Source organism: Orycteropus afer, unplaced genomic scaffold, assembly GCF_000298275.1.
Source record: "Orycteropus afer afer isolate SDZICR_OR568_19922 unplaced genomic scaffold, OryAfe1.0 scaffold00006, whole genome shotgun sequence".
Classification (NCBI taxonomy): Eukaryota; Metazoa; Chordata; class Mammalia; order Tubulidentata; family Orycteropodidae; genus Orycteropus; species Orycteropus afer.
In genome coordinates this window covers 3,057,700-3,075,635 of record NW_006921593.1, presented here as the reverse complement: position 1 = coordinate 3,075,635, position 17,936 = coordinate 3,057,700, and the positions used below count along the sequence as shown (strand labels likewise).

General features: G+C 53.0%; 1 protein-coding gene across 1 annotated transcript; it reads right to left on the bottom strand.

Annotated features, from left to right (window-relative positions):
* Positions 1–263: 263 nt before the first annotated feature.
* On the bottom strand, positions 264–893 carry CLDN4 (claudin 4). Its single transcript, XM_007940421.1, has one exon. It carries the CDS (start codon positions 891–893, stop codon positions 264–266), a length of 630 nt encoding a protein of 209 aa, XP_007938612.1.
* Positions 894–17,936: the final 17,043 nt, after the last annotated feature.

Genomic DNA, 17,936 nt, shown 5'->3' with positions numbered 1-17,936 from the left:
TGCTCTGGCAGCTTCCTCTATATCTGGGGGCCAGTCAGAGGAATAGGGGCACGGAGGTCTTTGCTTCCATCCTTGTTAGTGCAGAGGGGGCCTTGCAGGGTATCCAAAAGGGCCAGGAGACTGGGGGCTGCTGGCCAGTAGCCTGACTCAGTCCCTGTGTGCCCAGCCCCCAGAAGTCAGCAGCCCATGGCAGGCCATCCTAGAGTCCCAGGCTTAGTTTGGGAAAAACAAAGCTGGAAGAGGCAGAGCTGAGTGGTGGCATCTTACACATAGTTGCTGGCCGCGGCAGAGCGGGCGGCCGAATACTTAGCGGAGTAGGGCTTCTCGGTGCGAGGTGGGCAGTTACAGCAGAGTAGGCCTCCTCCAATCAGCATCAGGCCTGCGGCAGCCCAGCCAATGTACAGCGCGGCCCCCATTTCCCTCTTCTGCGAGGCGTTCACCACCGGGTTGTAGAAGTCACGGATGATGGTGTTGGCCGTCCAGGACACGGGCACCATCACCATCAGGCCGGCCAGCAGGAACACCACGCCCGACACGATCATGGTCTTGGCCTTGGCGCTCTCGTCCTCCACGCAGTTGGTGCACTTGCCGCCCACCACGGCCAGCAGCAGGCCGAGCGCCGCCACGACGATGCAGATAACCATGAGCGCGCGGGCCGCCTGCAGGTCCTGCGGCAGCGCCAGCATCGAGTCGTACATCTTGCACTGCATCTGGCCGGTGCTCTGCACCACGCAGCTCATCCACAGGCCCTCCCACGTGGTCTGCGCCGTGAGGATATTGCTGCCGATGAAGGCCGTCACGCGCCACATGGGCAGCGCGCAGCTCACGATGGCGCCCAGCCAGCCCAGCACGGCCAGCGCTATCCCCATCACCTGTAGCCCCATGGAGGCCATGGCTCAGCGTCTGTTGGGGTCTGGGACCAAGAAGGCTCTGGGTGACTGGAAGATCAGCACTGAGGAAGGCCGCTCGCTGTCTGAAGGGAAGTCCTGAGACAAAGCCAGTCGGAGTAGTCACTGAGGGTCTCGCGGAAGCTTGGTCTCTCTCAAGGCAGATACACAAAGCAGCCACCAGCCAGCCAGAAGGTGAGCAGTTCCTTCCTCCTCCGGCTGCAGGTGGTTATAAGGCTCCTGGCAGGGCAGGTGGGGGCAGAGGGAGGGGTTTCAGTCACTGGGATGTCCCCTGACCAGTTCCTCTGGATTCCTGAGCTGGAGCCAACAGAGGCACTGTAGAGCCCCAGCCCGGAGCCTCTGGGTCCCTTACCCTGGTGAGCCCGTCCCAGGAAACAGCCCTCTCCCCGCCCTTCAGTGCTGAGGTCAGCTAGGAGATGACACTGAGTCACAGCCCTGAGGCACCAGGATCTCCATGGGCGGGGCAGGGGTGGGCAGCAAACCCAGGGTCCACCCACCACCTCTCTCGCCCAGCGCACCCTTATCCCAGGCTTGGGCTGGTGGATCCAGGGTAGGGACCCTCAGAGAAAGGGGCTAAGGAAGGACCCTGGACATGTCAGAGATAAGCCAGCCTTGAGTCACTACTGTTATCCTTGCCCTTATCATCCCCACCACGGGTGGTATCCACTGTGATGATGATGGTGGTGGGGGTTCAGTGCCTTTGCCCTCCTGGCAATCTTCCCGGCATTGGCTAGTTCCAGGGAATGAAGTGCATCCCTGGCTCCCCCCATCTCTCACTACCTGAGGGGGCCATGGAAGTGACCCACGTTAGGGCAAAGAGGAGGAAGCCTGCTGCTTCCTCTTCAGGGCCATAGACTCTGCTCCCACCTGGCTGAGCCGGCATGGCCAAGACCAAATGGAGGATACCACAAAGAGCAAACCAGGGGCCAGACCCTCCTGACGTCAGCTCAGCAAACAGTTTGTTCTGTAAAGATACACAGAGCCATCTGATAAAGCCAGGATGGGAATAAAGTCTCCTGACGCTTCAAAGGGCAAGGAGGAGTCAGCCTAGGGTGGGGGTGGGGAGGCTTGACAACAGAGGGGCCTGTGTGCCACAGCTCCCAAAGGGTGTTGAACACCTTGTACTCTTGCGCTGTGTTGCAGAGAGCACCAAACAAGATGGAAATCACCGTGAATGGTGTGCAGGGAGACACGGGAGAGTATTCAAGGGAAAGGAGGCACGCAGTGGGGGAGAGGCAGTGCTGGGAACAGTGAGGAATCCAGTCTGACTGGTGTGTGTGGGCGAGAGGCAGGGGGTCAGAACCTCGGCTTCAAGATTCAGGTCCCAACATCACCGTCACCATGACAGGAGCCAACTGTGCCTGACCCCCCCCCACACACACACACACTATGCCCAAGCCACACAGATGAACAAAGGCCTCGGGTCCAGGCTGAGGGATGTCCACACACCATTCAGGAAGATGTCTCTGGAAACAGGATGGAGGTGAACACAGGGCAAGGGACCAGGATTAGGAAGACCTAGCCCAGGGTAAGGAGCTCTGGTAGCATAGTGCCTAAGGCATCTGACTGCTAACCAGAAGGCTGGAGGTTCAAAGCCACCAGCCACTCCTGGGAAGGAAGGTTGGGCAATCTACTTCCGTAGTGATACTGCCTTGGAAACCAATGGAGGGGTCACTATGAGTTGGGTCCGACTCGATGGCACATAACAACAACAACAACAACAGTCCAGGGTAGGAGGCTGAGTGGCCCAGAAGGGGTCCTTGTGGGGGAGAGTGACTGGGCTCATTGCAGCTGGATCAAGGGGTCCCTCACCCTCTGTGTGGTCATTCTGTGTGTCTTCCCCACCCTGCTGGGAAAGCATCTCGGGAACCAGGGCTCCAACGTGTCCCTATGTCCCCAGCATCATCCACAACACCTGGCAGCCCAGGCTGGCTGTGTCCAGTTCTGACCCAGACGTTCTGCCCTGCCACTTCCTGAAGTGGAATCATCGGGTGCTGTGACGGGGTGGAGGTGGGGGTGGATGAGTAGAGATGTCTGAGCCCCACGCACCTGGATGGCATCTGAACCACAGGCCTGGCTGGGACAGTTAGCGCCATCCAACCATCTGACAAGTGGGGACAGTAAAGTTAGCTACAAACCCATCTGTGTCCCCTACTAAGAGTTGGCAGTGACACATGTTGACAAAAGGAAGGCATCAGTGCTTATTCTCTTGATCCCCCCTCCCTTCTCTTCCCCTCCCCCATACAAACACACCCCAACAAAAACACAGGTGGTTTCTGCTGGACCACTCCCCCCTGGGACTTCCCTTACAAGGCTGTGAGGAGCAGACACACAGACTTGTGGGCTGAACAACAGAGAACTACCTACCCTCCATAACTGACAGGCACCTTCCTGCCGATGACCTCATCACAGCCTTCCCCCCACCACTGGCCCCAAGGGGGCCAGGGACTAGCCCAGGACTGGGTAGGCACCCCAACAGCAGAGCCTCCTCACTCAGGAGCCTCTTACCTGTCTCCCCACTCCAGGCAGCCCTGCCCAGGCTTTCCAATCCAGAAGCATATTGGCCAGAGCCCACCCCCACTGCCAGAGACACAGTCAACTGGGAGGGAGGGATGGGGGAGAGGGCCACAACCGGCACTAGAATTTTCCACCTATGGCCCGACAGAATGACTAAGAAACTAAGAAGCCGGCCTTCCTGCAGGCCCTGCCTCACCCAGCCAAGCATATCAGGAGCAGACCACTGGGGAGGGGCGGGGGCGTGAGAGCTGGGGGAAGGGAAGGGGCGGAGAACAGCACAGGCAGAGTGAGGCTGGGGGACTGAGGTATGAAGGAAGGACAGGCATCCTAGAGGAGCAGTGAGCAGCTTTGCACATGAGTGGACATTTGTTGATGTTTTATTTATACCAAGAAGCTCTGGTGGCACAGTGGTTAAAGCATTGGATTGCCAACTAAAAAGTTTGGCGGTTCCAACCCACTAGCCGCTCCGAGGGAGAAAGATGAGGCAGCTGTTTCCATGAAGATTGACAGCCTTGAAACCCTATTTAAAAAAAAAAAAAAAAAAACCTCACTGCTGTGGGGTAGATTCCGACTCATAGCAACCCGCATTGGGTTTCTGAAATGGTAAATCTTTACTGAAGTAGATTGCCCCGCCTTCCTTGCGAGGAGTGGCTGGTGGGTTTGAATGGCCAACCTTCTGGTTAGCAGTCAAATGCCTTGGGCACTATGTCACCAGAGCTCCTTTGGAACCCTACAGGGCAGATCTGCTCTGTCCTCTAGGGGCGCTGTGAGTCTGAATCCACTGAGTGGCAGTGGGTTTGGTTTGGGCTTTGCTTCTGAAAAGATTTATAGCCTTGGAGACCCTATGCGGCAGTTCTACCCTGTCCTATAGGGGCGCTACCCTGTCCTATAGGGTTGCTGTGAGTTGGAATGGACTCGACTTTTTTTTTTTTAACACCAGGCTCATCCTCACCCACTGCTGGAAAAAAAAAAAAAAAACACCTGCAAAGCCAAGACATTTTTCCTGCCCCCACTCCATTCTGGCTTACTGATCCCTAAGATGGAGGGGAGGCAAGGAAAGCCCCCTGCAGCCCTGAGCCTGGCCCTGCCCCGGCTTAGCCAGCCTTTCACTGATGGTCACGATGTGTCTGCCATTCCACACCTTTGTGTTTAGGGCAGGGAGAGGCATGCTTGGCATTTATTTCCTTTTTCTTTTTAGCAGCAGACACTGTATAATTTTATGCCAATAAAATTGTGTCGTGCCTGCTTATTTTTATTGAGGATAGCTCTCGTCCACTCCCCTCCAAATCACTTCACCCACCTCTACCCACTCCCATGAACCACCTTAGTAGCCTTGTGGCCTCAGGGAAGCCAGTTTCATCTCAACTTCCTCCTTGGTGAAAGGAGAACCTTAACACCCTTCCCTTTTCAGGAATGAAATTAATGGAACTATGCTCAGTGCTGAAGGCATCTGACTCCTAGCCAGAAGGTTGGCGGTTCAAACCCACCAGCCACTCCACATAAGGAAGACCGGCCAATCTACTTCCTTAAAGATTGACCACCTCGTGAACCCAGTGGGAGTCGCTATGAGTCAGAATCCACTCAATGGCAATGAGTTTGGGGTGGTTGTTTTGTTTTTTTTTTTTTTTGGTATGAAAGTGTGTGAGCTGGAAAATTTAGTAGCTGGGAGGAACCAGCTGCCCTGAATTGATTCCCAGTCATGATGAACCCCTGTATGTAGAATATTCCAAAGGGTTTTCACTGGCTGATTTCTCAGGAGTAGATTGGGGAGTTCTTCCAAGTGCCCATGGGTGGACTTGAACCTGTAGCCTGTAGGATGTTAACCGTATGGAGCACAGTTCTTCTCTGACACACATGAGGTTACCAGGAGTTGGAATCGACTCCACACCAACTGGTCAACCTGGGAGGGAGTAAAGTTTGTAGCACGAAGTGCTCACCCCTCAGCTCCGGCCCCGCTTACACCAGGCAGGAGCTGGGACCCCTCAAGGCCCTGTCCCCAGAGCTCCAAGGGGTTCAGCCAAGTCCTCAATGACAAACACTCACCCCTTGCTCTGCTCTCTAATCCCCTGGGAGTCTCCAACAAAGGGACAGAGAAGAGCTCCCTCTAATCCCAGCCACCCTGCTGCAGACAGAACCAGGACTCCGGCAGCGACAGTAAGACTGAGGCTACTTAAGACCATCCCTCCCCACAAACATAACGTCTGATCTCTATAAATAATCAAGTGGCTTTTTGGATCCCCAAAAAGTTTCATTCTCAGCTCAAAACCTATTCTAGCTGGAAGTTGGTTCCCAGTGATTCACTTTTGCAGAAGTTTGCTGTCTTCCCAGTGCACAAACACGCAACCACCAGGCGGCAATTAAGATCCTGTTTCTCATTGTTCCACCTCCTACTTTGGTGAGTAGCAACTGGGATCTTAAAAGCTTGCAAGCAGCCATCTAGATGCAACGATGGGTCTCTCCTAGTCCAGAGCAAAGAAGAATGAAGAAAACCAAAGATTTATGGAAACAATTCTTCCAAGGGACTGGTACGCCATGCAGCCCTCAGCCTATACTACTATGGGACCAGAAGAACTAGATGGTGCCTGGCTACCACTGTCAGCCACTTGGAGGGGGATCTATGTAGGAGATCCTGGATAGAGAGGGAGAACAATGTGGAACAAAACTCAAAATCATTTGGAAAAAAAAAAAAAAGGAGACCAGGTTTCCTGATCTGATAGAGCCTGTTGGAACCACTGAGACTATGGCCCCTAGCTGCCCTTCAGGTCTAGAATTGAACCCACTCCTGTGGCTTCCAGCCAAACAAAAGACGTAAGAGTTGAACATGTACCTGAGGTAGATACACTCCTTGGAGAGAACAATCATGGGAGAAAAAAGGGCTGCGTATGTACAGGGAGACAGCTCAGGGGGCAGGAATGCATGGAGGGATGGACACAGGGGAGAGGTGACTATCGGGAGGAGGTAGAAGTGGAACTGTTGCACTGGGGTAAACTGTAGTCAACGTCATGAGACAATATGTATGTGACCTGCTGTGTAGAAAGTGAATTTGCTCTGTAAACTTTCACCCAAATCACAATTAAAAAAAAAAAAAAAAAAAAAGATCCTGTTTCTTTCTTAACCCGAGACACTGGTTAAAATTCCAGTGGATGGTCTGCTGTGAGATGGCGTAACGCCTAGAATTCGCTTCCTCTAGGAATGTAAAGATTGTGCCTTCAGGACCCCCCGGATTGTTCTGGGAGCGTCTCCTGAATAGGCCGTCGTTTCCAGACCAGGTCGGTGTGGACTGGCCTCTGAGGCCAGTGGTGGGGATTTGCGCAGGGTGGGTCCAGTGCAGGCTGGGAGCTGAGCCCCAAGCTCACCTTTTGGTAGCTTCTTAGTAGCTCTCTTCCGAAATAACACGAGCCCTCCCGGGATTGAGTGCACATTCTGTCTCTACCAGCTCTGGGACATTAAAACAAAAAGGAAAAAACCCACTGCCATCGAGTCAATTCTGACTCAGAGCAGCCCTATAGGACACAGTGGAAATGCCCTGTAAAGTTTCCAGGTCTATAATCTTTACAGAAGCAGACTGCCTCATGTGTCTCCCACGGAGTTGCCGGTAGGGTCGAGTTGCCAAACCACTGGTTAGCAGCCCAATGTTTTGACCACTATCCCACCAAAGCTCCTTTTTCTGTGACACTAGGTAATAGAATTAAACTCTAAACTAACTTCCTCATCAGGGAAAGGGGTGAAGGCCTCAGTGCTGGGCCTTCCTGGCCCCCTGAGACTCCTCTCGAAGCCTGACAGGGTGGGCACAGACATTCCAGGGCCACTGGGATGGTGATCAGACCAGGGCCCCCCCCCAGCCCTATCTGGTTCTGGCCTTATCCTCAACACCACTCTCCTTTATCACTCCTGTGTTTGTTTCTTATTCCTTCATGAAGGATGTACTCAGCACCTGCCTTGGACCACACCCAGGCTAGGCATGGAGGACAGCAGGGAGCCACAGGAAATGGCAGGGCCTGCCCTCCAGGCCCCCCAGTCTAAATGACAGTCCCCTGTGAAAGCTGGGGAGGAAACAATACCTCCACCTAGGACACAAGGTGGGCTTCCTGGAGGAGGTGGCAGGTGAGAAGGCAACCTGGAGGTGAGAAAGTGTTCAGAGGTCCAAGAGGAGGTGAGCTTCCCACAAAGGGGAGTGGCATGATATGAGGACAGACGGAGGAAATCGGGTTTGAGGAGTCTTGAGCCAGGAGGGTCGTGGGGCTGGGGCTGGAAAGCACTTCGGGCGTATCAGGAAGGACAGCAGCTGCCCAGTCCAGGAGGCCAGTTTCCACCTCAGGGCACATGGGCGCCATGGAGGGATTTTGAGCGAGGGCATGCTCTGGCCAGCTGTGATTTGTGGGGAGGTAACTGGGTCCATTTGATGGGTCAATTGATGGGAGACAGATGGGAGGGGCTGGCTTCTCCAGGATGGGAGATAGAGCCTCAGAAGAGGGGATGCAGGGCTTCAGTGAGGGCCATCCCAGACCCCATCGGCGGGGGCCTCAAGGATTGTAGATCGCAGCACCTTTCCCTCCATGGATCCTGGGCGGGGTACATACCTGATGACAACAGTTCTGTGACACGCACCCCAAGAGGAAAGGAGAAACCAGGAGGCCAACCAGGGGATTCCCAGACAGGAGCCAGTGAGTCAGCTGTGACAGGGCCAGGGACAGAGCCCAGGAGTGCAAGTATCATAAGTGCAATCTCACCCCCGCCCCAGGTGACTCAGAGCTGGTACTGCACCGCCCTCCAGGTTCAGAGGTCCCCAGGCCTGGCCCTCCCTGGCCCCTCCAGCCTCTCTCCTGCTCCCTGCTTTCCACTCCTACCCTCTCCACTGCTCCCAGCCTTCCAGGTGGACGAGTGGACACCACCCACGTCCACTCCTGCCACACACAGACCCCAATCCTAACCCCTTGCCTTCTCAGGACCCAGGTGCACCTATTCACACTGCCCCCTGACCCCCAGCCCTCATTCCCTGCTGGCTTCCCACTCAGCTGAGCCCCAAGAAAGGGCTCATCCTGCCTGTCTGGCCCCATTCACCCCCCAGGGAGCAGGAGGGGAGGGCAGAGCCAGAGTAGCCACCCTTGTGGACTGGTTGGAACGCTTTTATTTTCCAATGCTCTTTGTAGATTAGGGCTTGAATTAAGTGGTTTGAGCTTTTGAAGTGTGCTGAGTCCTCACTCCTCCTTACCTCCCTTCACAGGTTCCCCTGCCACAGGGTTGGCCTCACTGCCTCCTCAGTCTGCACCCCTGCATCCCACAGGCCCACCCAGGCCAGGCCAGGTACCTATCACATGCCCCCACCACACACCTGAAGGTGCCAGAAGGGTCTTCTATGCTTCTATTTTCTCTCAGTCAACTTCTTCCAACCCTGTGCCATGTCGGAGGGCCCGCCGGGAACTCCACCTCAGTCCTTCTCTGACGAGATGTTGAGAAGCCCTTCCCTTGCCCCATCAGCCCCTGCCATGCTGGGGCTCCCATGATAACTTCCTGTCCGCGTGGCCTCTGTGGTCTCCCAGCCTCATCGAGGAATCAGAAATCACTGGGGCCATGTAGCCATGACTGAAAGGTGCCACTTCCTAACACACTATGCACTTTACCTATTTAATAGTTTGCAGTTTCCTGCCTGTCCTCTGACAGAATGGAAGTGCACAAGGTCAGAAACCTTGTTTTCATTGTGAACGGTACCTGATACCTAGCCAAGCACATAGTAGGTGCTTTCCCTAAAGCCCCAAGCTCTCAAGCAACTCACAGTCCCCCAGCCATTCCCTCCCTGCTGGAGGAATCTCTTTCCCTACTCTTTCTCTCTCTCCTCATCTTGGAAGACCCAACTCCGTCATACCTTTTACCTCAGGTAAAGCTCAGGGAGAGGAAGGTAGTGGTTCCATGGTGGGATTCTCACCTTCCAGGCAGGAGGTCCCAGTTGGATTCCCGGGCCACGGACCTCCAAGGGCAGCCACTACTTATCTGCCAGCTGAGGCTTGCATGTTGCTTTGGTGCTCAACAGATTTCAGCAGAACTTCCGGACTGAGACGGAGTGGGAAGAAAGGCCTGGAGATGAGCTTCGGAGAAGCTAAAAACCAAAACCGAACTCGCTGCCATCGAGTCGGATCTGACTCATAGTGACCCCTCCTTGGGTTTCCGAGGCGGTGTCTCTATGGAAGTAGATTGCCCAGTCTTCCTTCTGAGGAGTGGCTGGTGGGTTTGAACAGCTAGCCTTCTGGTCAGCAGTCAAGTGCCTTAGGCACTATGTCACCCGAACCAATGAAAACTCTATGGAAGGCAATAGTCTGATCCCGTTGTGCATGGGGTCCTCATGAGTGAGGAGCTGACTCATAGCCGCTAAGGAAAACAAAAACAAAACCCAGGAAGACCTTTTTCCTCAGCCCTGTCTCTCCTTCCACCCCAGCCCAAACCAAAACCTGGCCAGTACCTGCATGAAATGGGGTGACTGATAAGAAAGCAAACAAACACACACTGGCATTGCAGCCACTCTCCCACCTCCATGAGGCATTGTTTCCTCAGCCTCCTGCCAGCCACCCACCACAGCCTGACACCTGTCACTCCACCCTCCACACCGAGGCCACAGTGACATTCTAACACATCACTTGCCTCACCACTCACCCACAGAAAAGACTTCACAGGCTTCCCAGATGTGCAAGAGGAAGTCCGACCCCCAGAAGTGGATATCAAGACCTGGAGTCTGGCCCTGCCTCATACCTGGAAGTCCCGCCTAATGGCTGCATCCTCCTGCCTCCGGTCCCTTTTCAACAAGCTGTGAGCACACACCGGCCTCTCCCAAGGCTCCTAGTCTTTGCACGTGTAGAGTTGTCTGCCTGGCATGCCATCTCGTCCTGCCACACACGTCAGACCCATCCTTCCCTTCCCAGCTCCAAGGCCACTGGGGACGGCTACTGGGCTCTCCCAAATGCTGTGCTCACCCTGTTGGAGCACTGTGTGTGGATGTGAGTGTGGTGGGTGCCTCCACCATGCTGGGAGTTCCTTAAGGGCAAAACCAAACAAACCCAACTAATCTACTTGCCATCAAGTCAACTCCGACTCATGGTGACCCCATGTGTGTCGGAGTGGAATTCCATTGGGTTTTTCAATGGCTGATTTTTCAGAACTAGGTCACCAGGCCCTTCTTCTGAGGCACCTCTGGGTGCCAACCTTGCAGTTAGCAGCTGAGCTGTTAACCATTCACACCAACAGGGACTCTATCTCAAAAGGAGGACCAGTGATTCTTCTCTGACTCCACTGTGAACAGCCTGTGTGGCTTACAGAATATGCATCAACAGCCAGCTGCTGCATTTGGTTTTCTGAATTATTATTATTTCTGAACAAGAAGAAGAAAGAAAGGTGATCCTGCTATAAATGATTGAATAAATAAGTAAATGGAGCAGACACACAAATCTCCATGCAAAATCATTTATGTAGATACTCTGACCTCAAAGAGGGGGAACATAGCCCCTCAACACTTTCACGTGTGATGTGCATAGTGACTTCCTTCAAAGAGCACAGTATGTAATGGAGGGACATAAAAGAGTAGCTTACAGTGGAGAAACCTAACACTATCTCAGCCAAGTCGTCAAGGTCACCATCAACAATGATAAGTCATGTTGATACTGTGTACTCTTGATAAGATGTGATGAAAATGACACTTTACTTCTGCTAGCTTCCTCCACAAAACCCATAATCATGAGAAATTGCCAGAGCCAAGACTAGTGTAAGGAGACATGATGACTAAATGTAATGTGGAATATTCTGGAACTGAAGGGAGGACATTGGGTAAAAGCTGTGGGAATCTGTAAAGTATCTGGATTTGGTTGATTCTAATGTTTCACCATTGGTTCATTCATTGTAACAAGTGTACTAATGAAAGATGTTAATCCCAGGGGAAGTGGGAACAGGTGGATTGGAACTCTCTACTCTCTCCTCAATTTTTCTGTAAATCTACAACTGTTCTAACAAAGTCTATTAAAAAAAAAATTGTTACTGTGATTGGGTAAAAGTTTACAGAGCAAATTCAATTTCCATACAGCAGTTCAGACACATTTTGTTTCATGACATTGACTGCAATTCTCCACAATACAACAGCTCTCTTCCCACTTTCTCCCCGTAGTAACCTCTTCCCTGTGTCCTTCCCTCCCATGCACCCCTGCCTCCCCCCAGCTGTCTCCCTGTGCAAACACTGCCCTTCTGTTTTCCCATGACTGTTCGCTCCAAGGAGTGTATCTACCTGATGTAAACATTCACCCCATATGCCTGTCTGTTGTTTAGCTGGAAGCCACAGGAGTGAGTTCCATTCCAGACCTGAAGGGTAACTGGGGGGGCCATAGTCTCAGGTGTCTCACCAGGCTTTATCAGACCAGCAAACCTGGTCTTTTTATTTATTTATTTATTTTAATGATTTTGAGTTTTGTTCCACATTGTTCTCCCATTCTATCCAGGATTTCCCTCACTGATCCCCCTCTGAGTGGTTGACAGTGGTAGCCAGGCACCATCTAGTTCTTCTGATCTCATGGTCATATAGGCTGAGGATTCCATAGTCTCTTGAACTAATCTAACAAATAAAATCTATTTTAAAAGAAAGAAAGCTGAGCCCACGCCCCACCTCCTCCAGGGAGCCTTCCCAGTTTATGCTGCCTGGTCTCTCAAGTTGAGAAGGGGACCCCAGGAGCATTGAGGGAACCAGCAGCCAGGACTCAGGCCTCAGCCCTATTCAAGTTCCAGAACCTCTGATGGAAAATGTCCTTGTTGTGAGAAGATGCATGCAGAAGCATCAGGCAGTCACTCATCTAACTCTCAAATGATTCAGAAAAAAGCAGAAAATGTGTGTGCGTGTGTGTGTGTGCATGCATGCACAAGTGTGGGTAGGGATAGGACATAAAGTACAAATGTGGCAAAATGTTAATGTTGGTGAACCTAAGGGAAGGGTAGGTGAGTGTAAGTCTAAAGTTTTGGAAATAAAAAGTTGGAAGAAAAATCAAGACAAGACCAGCCAAATGAAGGAGCAGGAGGAACTCATCTTCCAGGTGGGGAACTAATGCGTAAAGATCATGAGGTGTGGGGGGCTCATGCAGGGTGGAACCGAGGAAGGGTGGGCAAGGTGAGGCCAGAATCCCAGGATCTGGCAGGGCAGGGGGAGATGCTGAGGGGAGCTGAAGTTATGCCGAGCCAGCCTGGGGACAGTGACAGACAAGAGAGCCATCAGTGAGGCAGGGTGGGAGCTCCTTGGCTGTGGCTTCCGCATGCAGCCCATTCAACCACCCTGCAAGCCAGCCTGTTCCTGTCCAGGCTCCAGAGCTAACCAGCCACCTTCCCCTATACAAACACACACACACACATACACACAGGCTTCCCGAATCCCACATCCCCAGCCCCAAGACCACTGAAGCCTCCGCTTCCTGGTCTTTCCCCAGCACCTGGTCCCACACGGGGAAACAATTCCTCCTATCTCACCTTACTTGAAGCCCAGGCCTTACTTTGGGATGAGTCTGGTACAAAAAGACCCCTTCCTAACTTTCTCTTTTCTCTATCGTCTGGGTGGACTGGGGAGCTCGGCCCTTTGTATCTTGAAGCACAAATTCAGAGCAGTGAGAATAATAACTACTAAGTTCTTCCTGAATGTCTATCCAGAGCCAGGTAGGCTCCAGGAGGCCACCTCTGTTAATCCTCAATGACACCGTGCTCTCTAATACTATCTCCATTCCATAATTGAAGGAACTGAGGTTCAGAGCATTCAAGGGACTTACCCAGGGTCACACAGCTAGTAGAGCCAGGATTTGAACCCAGAACCTTTCTATGTTGTTGTTGTTGTTGTTTGCCGTCGAATCAAACCTGACTCATAGCGACCCCTCCTTGGGTTTCCGAGACAGTATCACTACGGAAGTAGGATTGTCCAACCTTCCTTCCGAGTCTATACCCACGTCAATTTACAGTAGATCAATAACAAGCAACAGATGCTCCAGTTCGTTTCTAAGACATTACTGAGCCCCAAGTTCACTCATGCTGGGGAGAAACTCAGAAGGTCACAGGTCCTGCCCTAAGGGCTTCTTGTGGGGCTGTGGACACACAGGAGCCGGTCAGACCTGCCTGATATGGTACGGGACTAGGGGTGAAGGGTACAGGGACATAGCAGGGTGGTGAAAATTCAGGGTGCATTTGTCACATGGCCCCCCAAAATCCCAGTCAGATGGTAAAAAGCCCCTATCCAAATAACTCCCCCTCCCTCAACTGCAAGGGGCACAGTGGTGGTGGCACAGTGGGTAAGGCATCTGGTGGCACAGTGAGTAAGGCATCTGTCTGCTAACCAGAAACTCGGTGGTTCACACCCACCAGCTGCTCTGCTGGAGGAAGATGAGACAATCTACTTCCATAAAGATTTATAGCCTTGGAAACTCAAGGGAGGTCTTCTCTATGAGTCAGAATTGACTCAATGGCAGGGTTTTTTTGTTTTTGTTTTTGTTTTTTTGCCCCCGCAACTGCAATTGCCTGTCCAGAATGAGCTGGGACACCTAGCAAGGTGACAGTGCCCTTGGCATTGACTCTGACACCCCAGGGGCCCTTGCTGGGCCGCCACCTCTCTCCCCAAGGTTGGGCCAGCCCACAGTCAGTGCTAGCCCTCCCTAGAGTCGCCCTCATGTGTTTGGCTGTGGGAACTACAGGGTGGGGCCATGCAACCCTGAAGGTGTGGCGCCCCCTTGGCATTGCAGAGGGCATTGCAAGTGTGGCCAACGGCAATGACAGGCTGAGGAGGAAGCCGAGGAAGCAGGGCTCCCCGAGCAGGACTCAGGAGGCACACGGAAGGTTAAACCAGAAAGGGGTCCTAGGCAACCTGGTGTGTAGCCCCAGGAGTAGAGAGGAGCCCCCAGTGGAGGGGGAACGACACTGCAGTCCTAGGCCACCTTGGAAAGCTTAGCCACCCACCTTGGGTGGGCTGGGGGAGGAAGCCTAGACCAGAGGCTGCTCTGAGGACCTTGAAGGCCAAGACCCCCCAGAGAGAGGGAGAGTGGAGGTAGGTGACTGTGTGCTTTGGTGGGTGGCTGTTAGGAGAGAAAACAAGGAGAGAAGGGGGAGACAGAAGCTGTTGAGGAACCCCTGCCTTTGTGCCACCTCAGTCACAGCTAGGACCTGGGCCTAGGCAGATGGCAGAAACCCTGGCCCACAGGATCACAATGAAAGGAGAACCACCCAGGCCCTGAACTAGCAGGCTGTCTCCTAGACACGCCCCTCCCGAGCCCCTCTTAGCATCAGCCTCCTCACCGAGGCTAGCTTTGGGACCCCACCCAAGAGAGCTTGGTGAGGGGGCTGAGGGCCAGAAATTAGGGGGTTCAAAGAGCGAGACTGGGGAGAGGGGGGAACCAGGGAGGAGGAGGGACACCGAGAGGGAAGGGGACTCAGGGAGAGGAGGGGCCCAGGGGGAGGAGGGGCTCAGCGGGAGAAGGGGGCCAACGGAATAGGGGTCCGGGTGGAGGAGGGGCTTAGGGGGAAGAGGGAGTGCAGGGGGAGGAGGGTCCCAGGAGGAGGAGAGGGCCCAGGGGGAGAGGGGACCTGGGGAAGGAGGGGCTCAGGGGGAGGGAGGGGTCCCTGGAGAGGAAGGGGCCCCGTGATTGGTGAGCGCAGAGGGAAGGCGTGGCCTCAGTGAAGGAAAGGGAGTTCAGGGAGGGAAGGAACTCATGGAGGGCAGGGGGTCTAGGAAGGGTCGGGGCTCCCGGAGGAGAGGGTTCAGTGAGGGATGAGGGCTTTAGGGAAGGGAGGGGGCTCAGAGAGAGGGAGGGATCTCCAGGAGGGAAGGGGACACCTGAGAGAGAGGGGGCTCTGGGTGGGCAGAAGGGACCCTGCACATCTGGACACAGACCAGAGTTGACCAGGGAAAGCCCTGAGGTGTTGCCCTGGGACCCCAGGGACCCTGGGATTCCTAACCTGTCTGGGTCCCACCCTGGTAGCGGCCAGGGCACAGCCCCCAGGCTCCGTTTCCTCAGACCTCACTAAAAATGGGAAGAAACTGAGCTCCAAGCTTGGGTATGGCCTCTTTATGGCTCCGGTGAAACCTGACCCTGGGGCCAGGGAAGAAGTTTGGGGGGGGGGCAGGGGGCGGAGGGAGTGACTCACTCCTCCCTCCCTTCGCGATTGCTTGGTGACCCTACAGAGCCTGGGAAGTACCCAAAACCAGCCAACCCGGCCAGGCCGAGAGAAAGCAGTTCCACCCGCCCCGGCCACTCTCACCACACACCTTCCTACCTTCACCCACACAGAGGGAAAAACCACGCCCGGAACTGTGGACACCCTGAAGGGGAAACACAGAGACAGATATAAATCCAAATGTTCCCACCCCCCCACCAGCAAATAAACACCCACCAGCTCTGGTGGCATAGTGCCTAAGGCATTTGACTGCTAACCAGAAGGCTGGCGGTTCAAACCCACTACCCACTCCTTGGAAGGAAGACCGGGCAATCTACTTCTGTAAAGATTTACTGCCTCAGAAACCCAAAGGGGGTCACTGTGAGTTGGAATCGACTCCATGGCTTTGGTTTTTTTCACCCACCGTCCCCCACAGACAGACACAGACCCCACCATATGTGAACCACAGACCCCCACCATTTCAGACTCACAGAGGACCACCCACCAAGTCACACACACTTACTGACAACACTCCCTGCCCGGTAAACACACACAAAGACACAGGTGTGGGGCCACCCACACCTCGCCTGCTAGTCCAGGAACCTGTTCTGCTTCTCAGATGGCCGGTCTAAGACATTCCTTAGAGCTCTGCTCTAGGGAGAGAGATGAGGGAATGAGGCCCTGGGGGCAGCAGAGGTGGAGGCCAGATTGGGGTGGGGAGTGAACACCAGTGACTGACTCAAGTAAGGAAAGCACGAGATTGGCTTTTAAGTGACCCAGGGCCAAGCACTTTATCACCCCTGGCCTGAGGTGGGGATAATTGTTGCCATTTGCCAGTAACTCTGAGGTGAAATTTCCTGCCCAAAATTACCCAGCTGCCCCACCCTGCCTTCGCTGTCTCCTGCCCTCAACACATTTCCCATTTATGGCTTGGAGAATACACAAAAATCTTGCCGATCCAGCCCAGAAGTCTTGTGTAACAAATGCCAGCAGCAAAATCACCTCTCCAAGAAGTCCCTGGGACCCATAGCGCCCGGCCACATGGGCCATTTCCACCACCACAGCCCAGCGCTGGTGCCAACACACACAGCATCTGTTGACTGATTGGCAGCTCCTGGTGTGCATGATTATTTACTTTTCCCCCTTAAACTGAGGCTTCCCAGGGCAGGGCCTAACTCTCCTCAGAAGGGTCCCCTCAAAGGCATGATCGTGTCTCTCCAATCAGATGAGGGACTTTGTGTTAAAGATAGCAGGTGCATTCCATAGGATTGTTTTGATTGAAAAGCAACAAACACTGACAATGTACTTAAGGAAAAAATCATTAGGGTTGGGGGAATTCTTATAGGATAAATACTGGGGTTTCCTATAGGAACAAATTAAGAGTTTGTCATTCAGATTCCAGAACAGGAACAATATGGGACATCTTGGGAACAAGTATTGTGTGTGTGTGTGTGTGTGTGAGAGAGAGAGAGAGAGAGTGTGTGTGTGTGTGAGAGAGAGAGAGAAAGAGACAGACAGACGGAATTTAAGATAAAGGAAGAACATGGAAAAATACAGTAATATTGTGCCTACATTTTTTAAGAGAATGTTGTTGTTGTTGTTGTTATGTGCCGTTGAGTCGCCCCGACTCATAGCGACCCCTCCTTGGGTTTCCGAGGCAGTATCACTATGGAAGTAGGATTGCCCAACCTTCCTTCCGAGGAGTGGCTAGTGGGTTTGAACCGCCAGCCTTCTGGTTAGCAGTCAAGTGCTTTAGCCACTATGCTACCAGAGCTCCTTTTAAGAGAATATAATAGGGAAAAAAAAAAAAAGAGCATTCATAATACCAATCAAAGCTATAAGAATTGGCTATTATTGAGGGGTATAAAACAAGATTTAAATAAAAAGCTATGCAAGATTTATGTTGTGAAAAGATGTGAATTCTTCCCACATTCATCTATAATTTCAAAGTCATTCCCATCAAAATCCTAACCCTTTTTTCATTTGGGGGGAGAGGGAGTAGTTGTTAAGAATTTGTCAAGCTGGGTCTGGTATTCATATGTGAAAGCAGAGAGCCAAGGACAGACAAGCCTGTTTGGAAGACAAACAAGGTAGGAAAAGAAGGAATGGAGAATGAGATAAAAGATGCCAAAACATCTGGTTCTTCATGTGGAAAAACAGACATCCCTGATAAAAGTGGTGTGGAGGAGGGGTCTGACCGCCTCTCACTTCACAAGGGGGAGTAGAGAATCACTGTCAGCATCAATAGCCCAAGGCTGACTCCTATGAGGCGGAGGTCAGACATGCTTCCACCCTTCAGGCTTTTTACCAATTCTTATACCAACCGTCCTTCCCACAGCACTCTCTACTGGGCTCTATAATCCATTG

What these genes read in the sequence shown, in the direction of transcription:
- CLDN4 (XM_007940421.1), bottom strand. Translation starts at nt 893, where the DNA reads ATGGCCTCCATGGGGCTACAGGTGATGGGGATAGCGCTGGCCGTGCTG.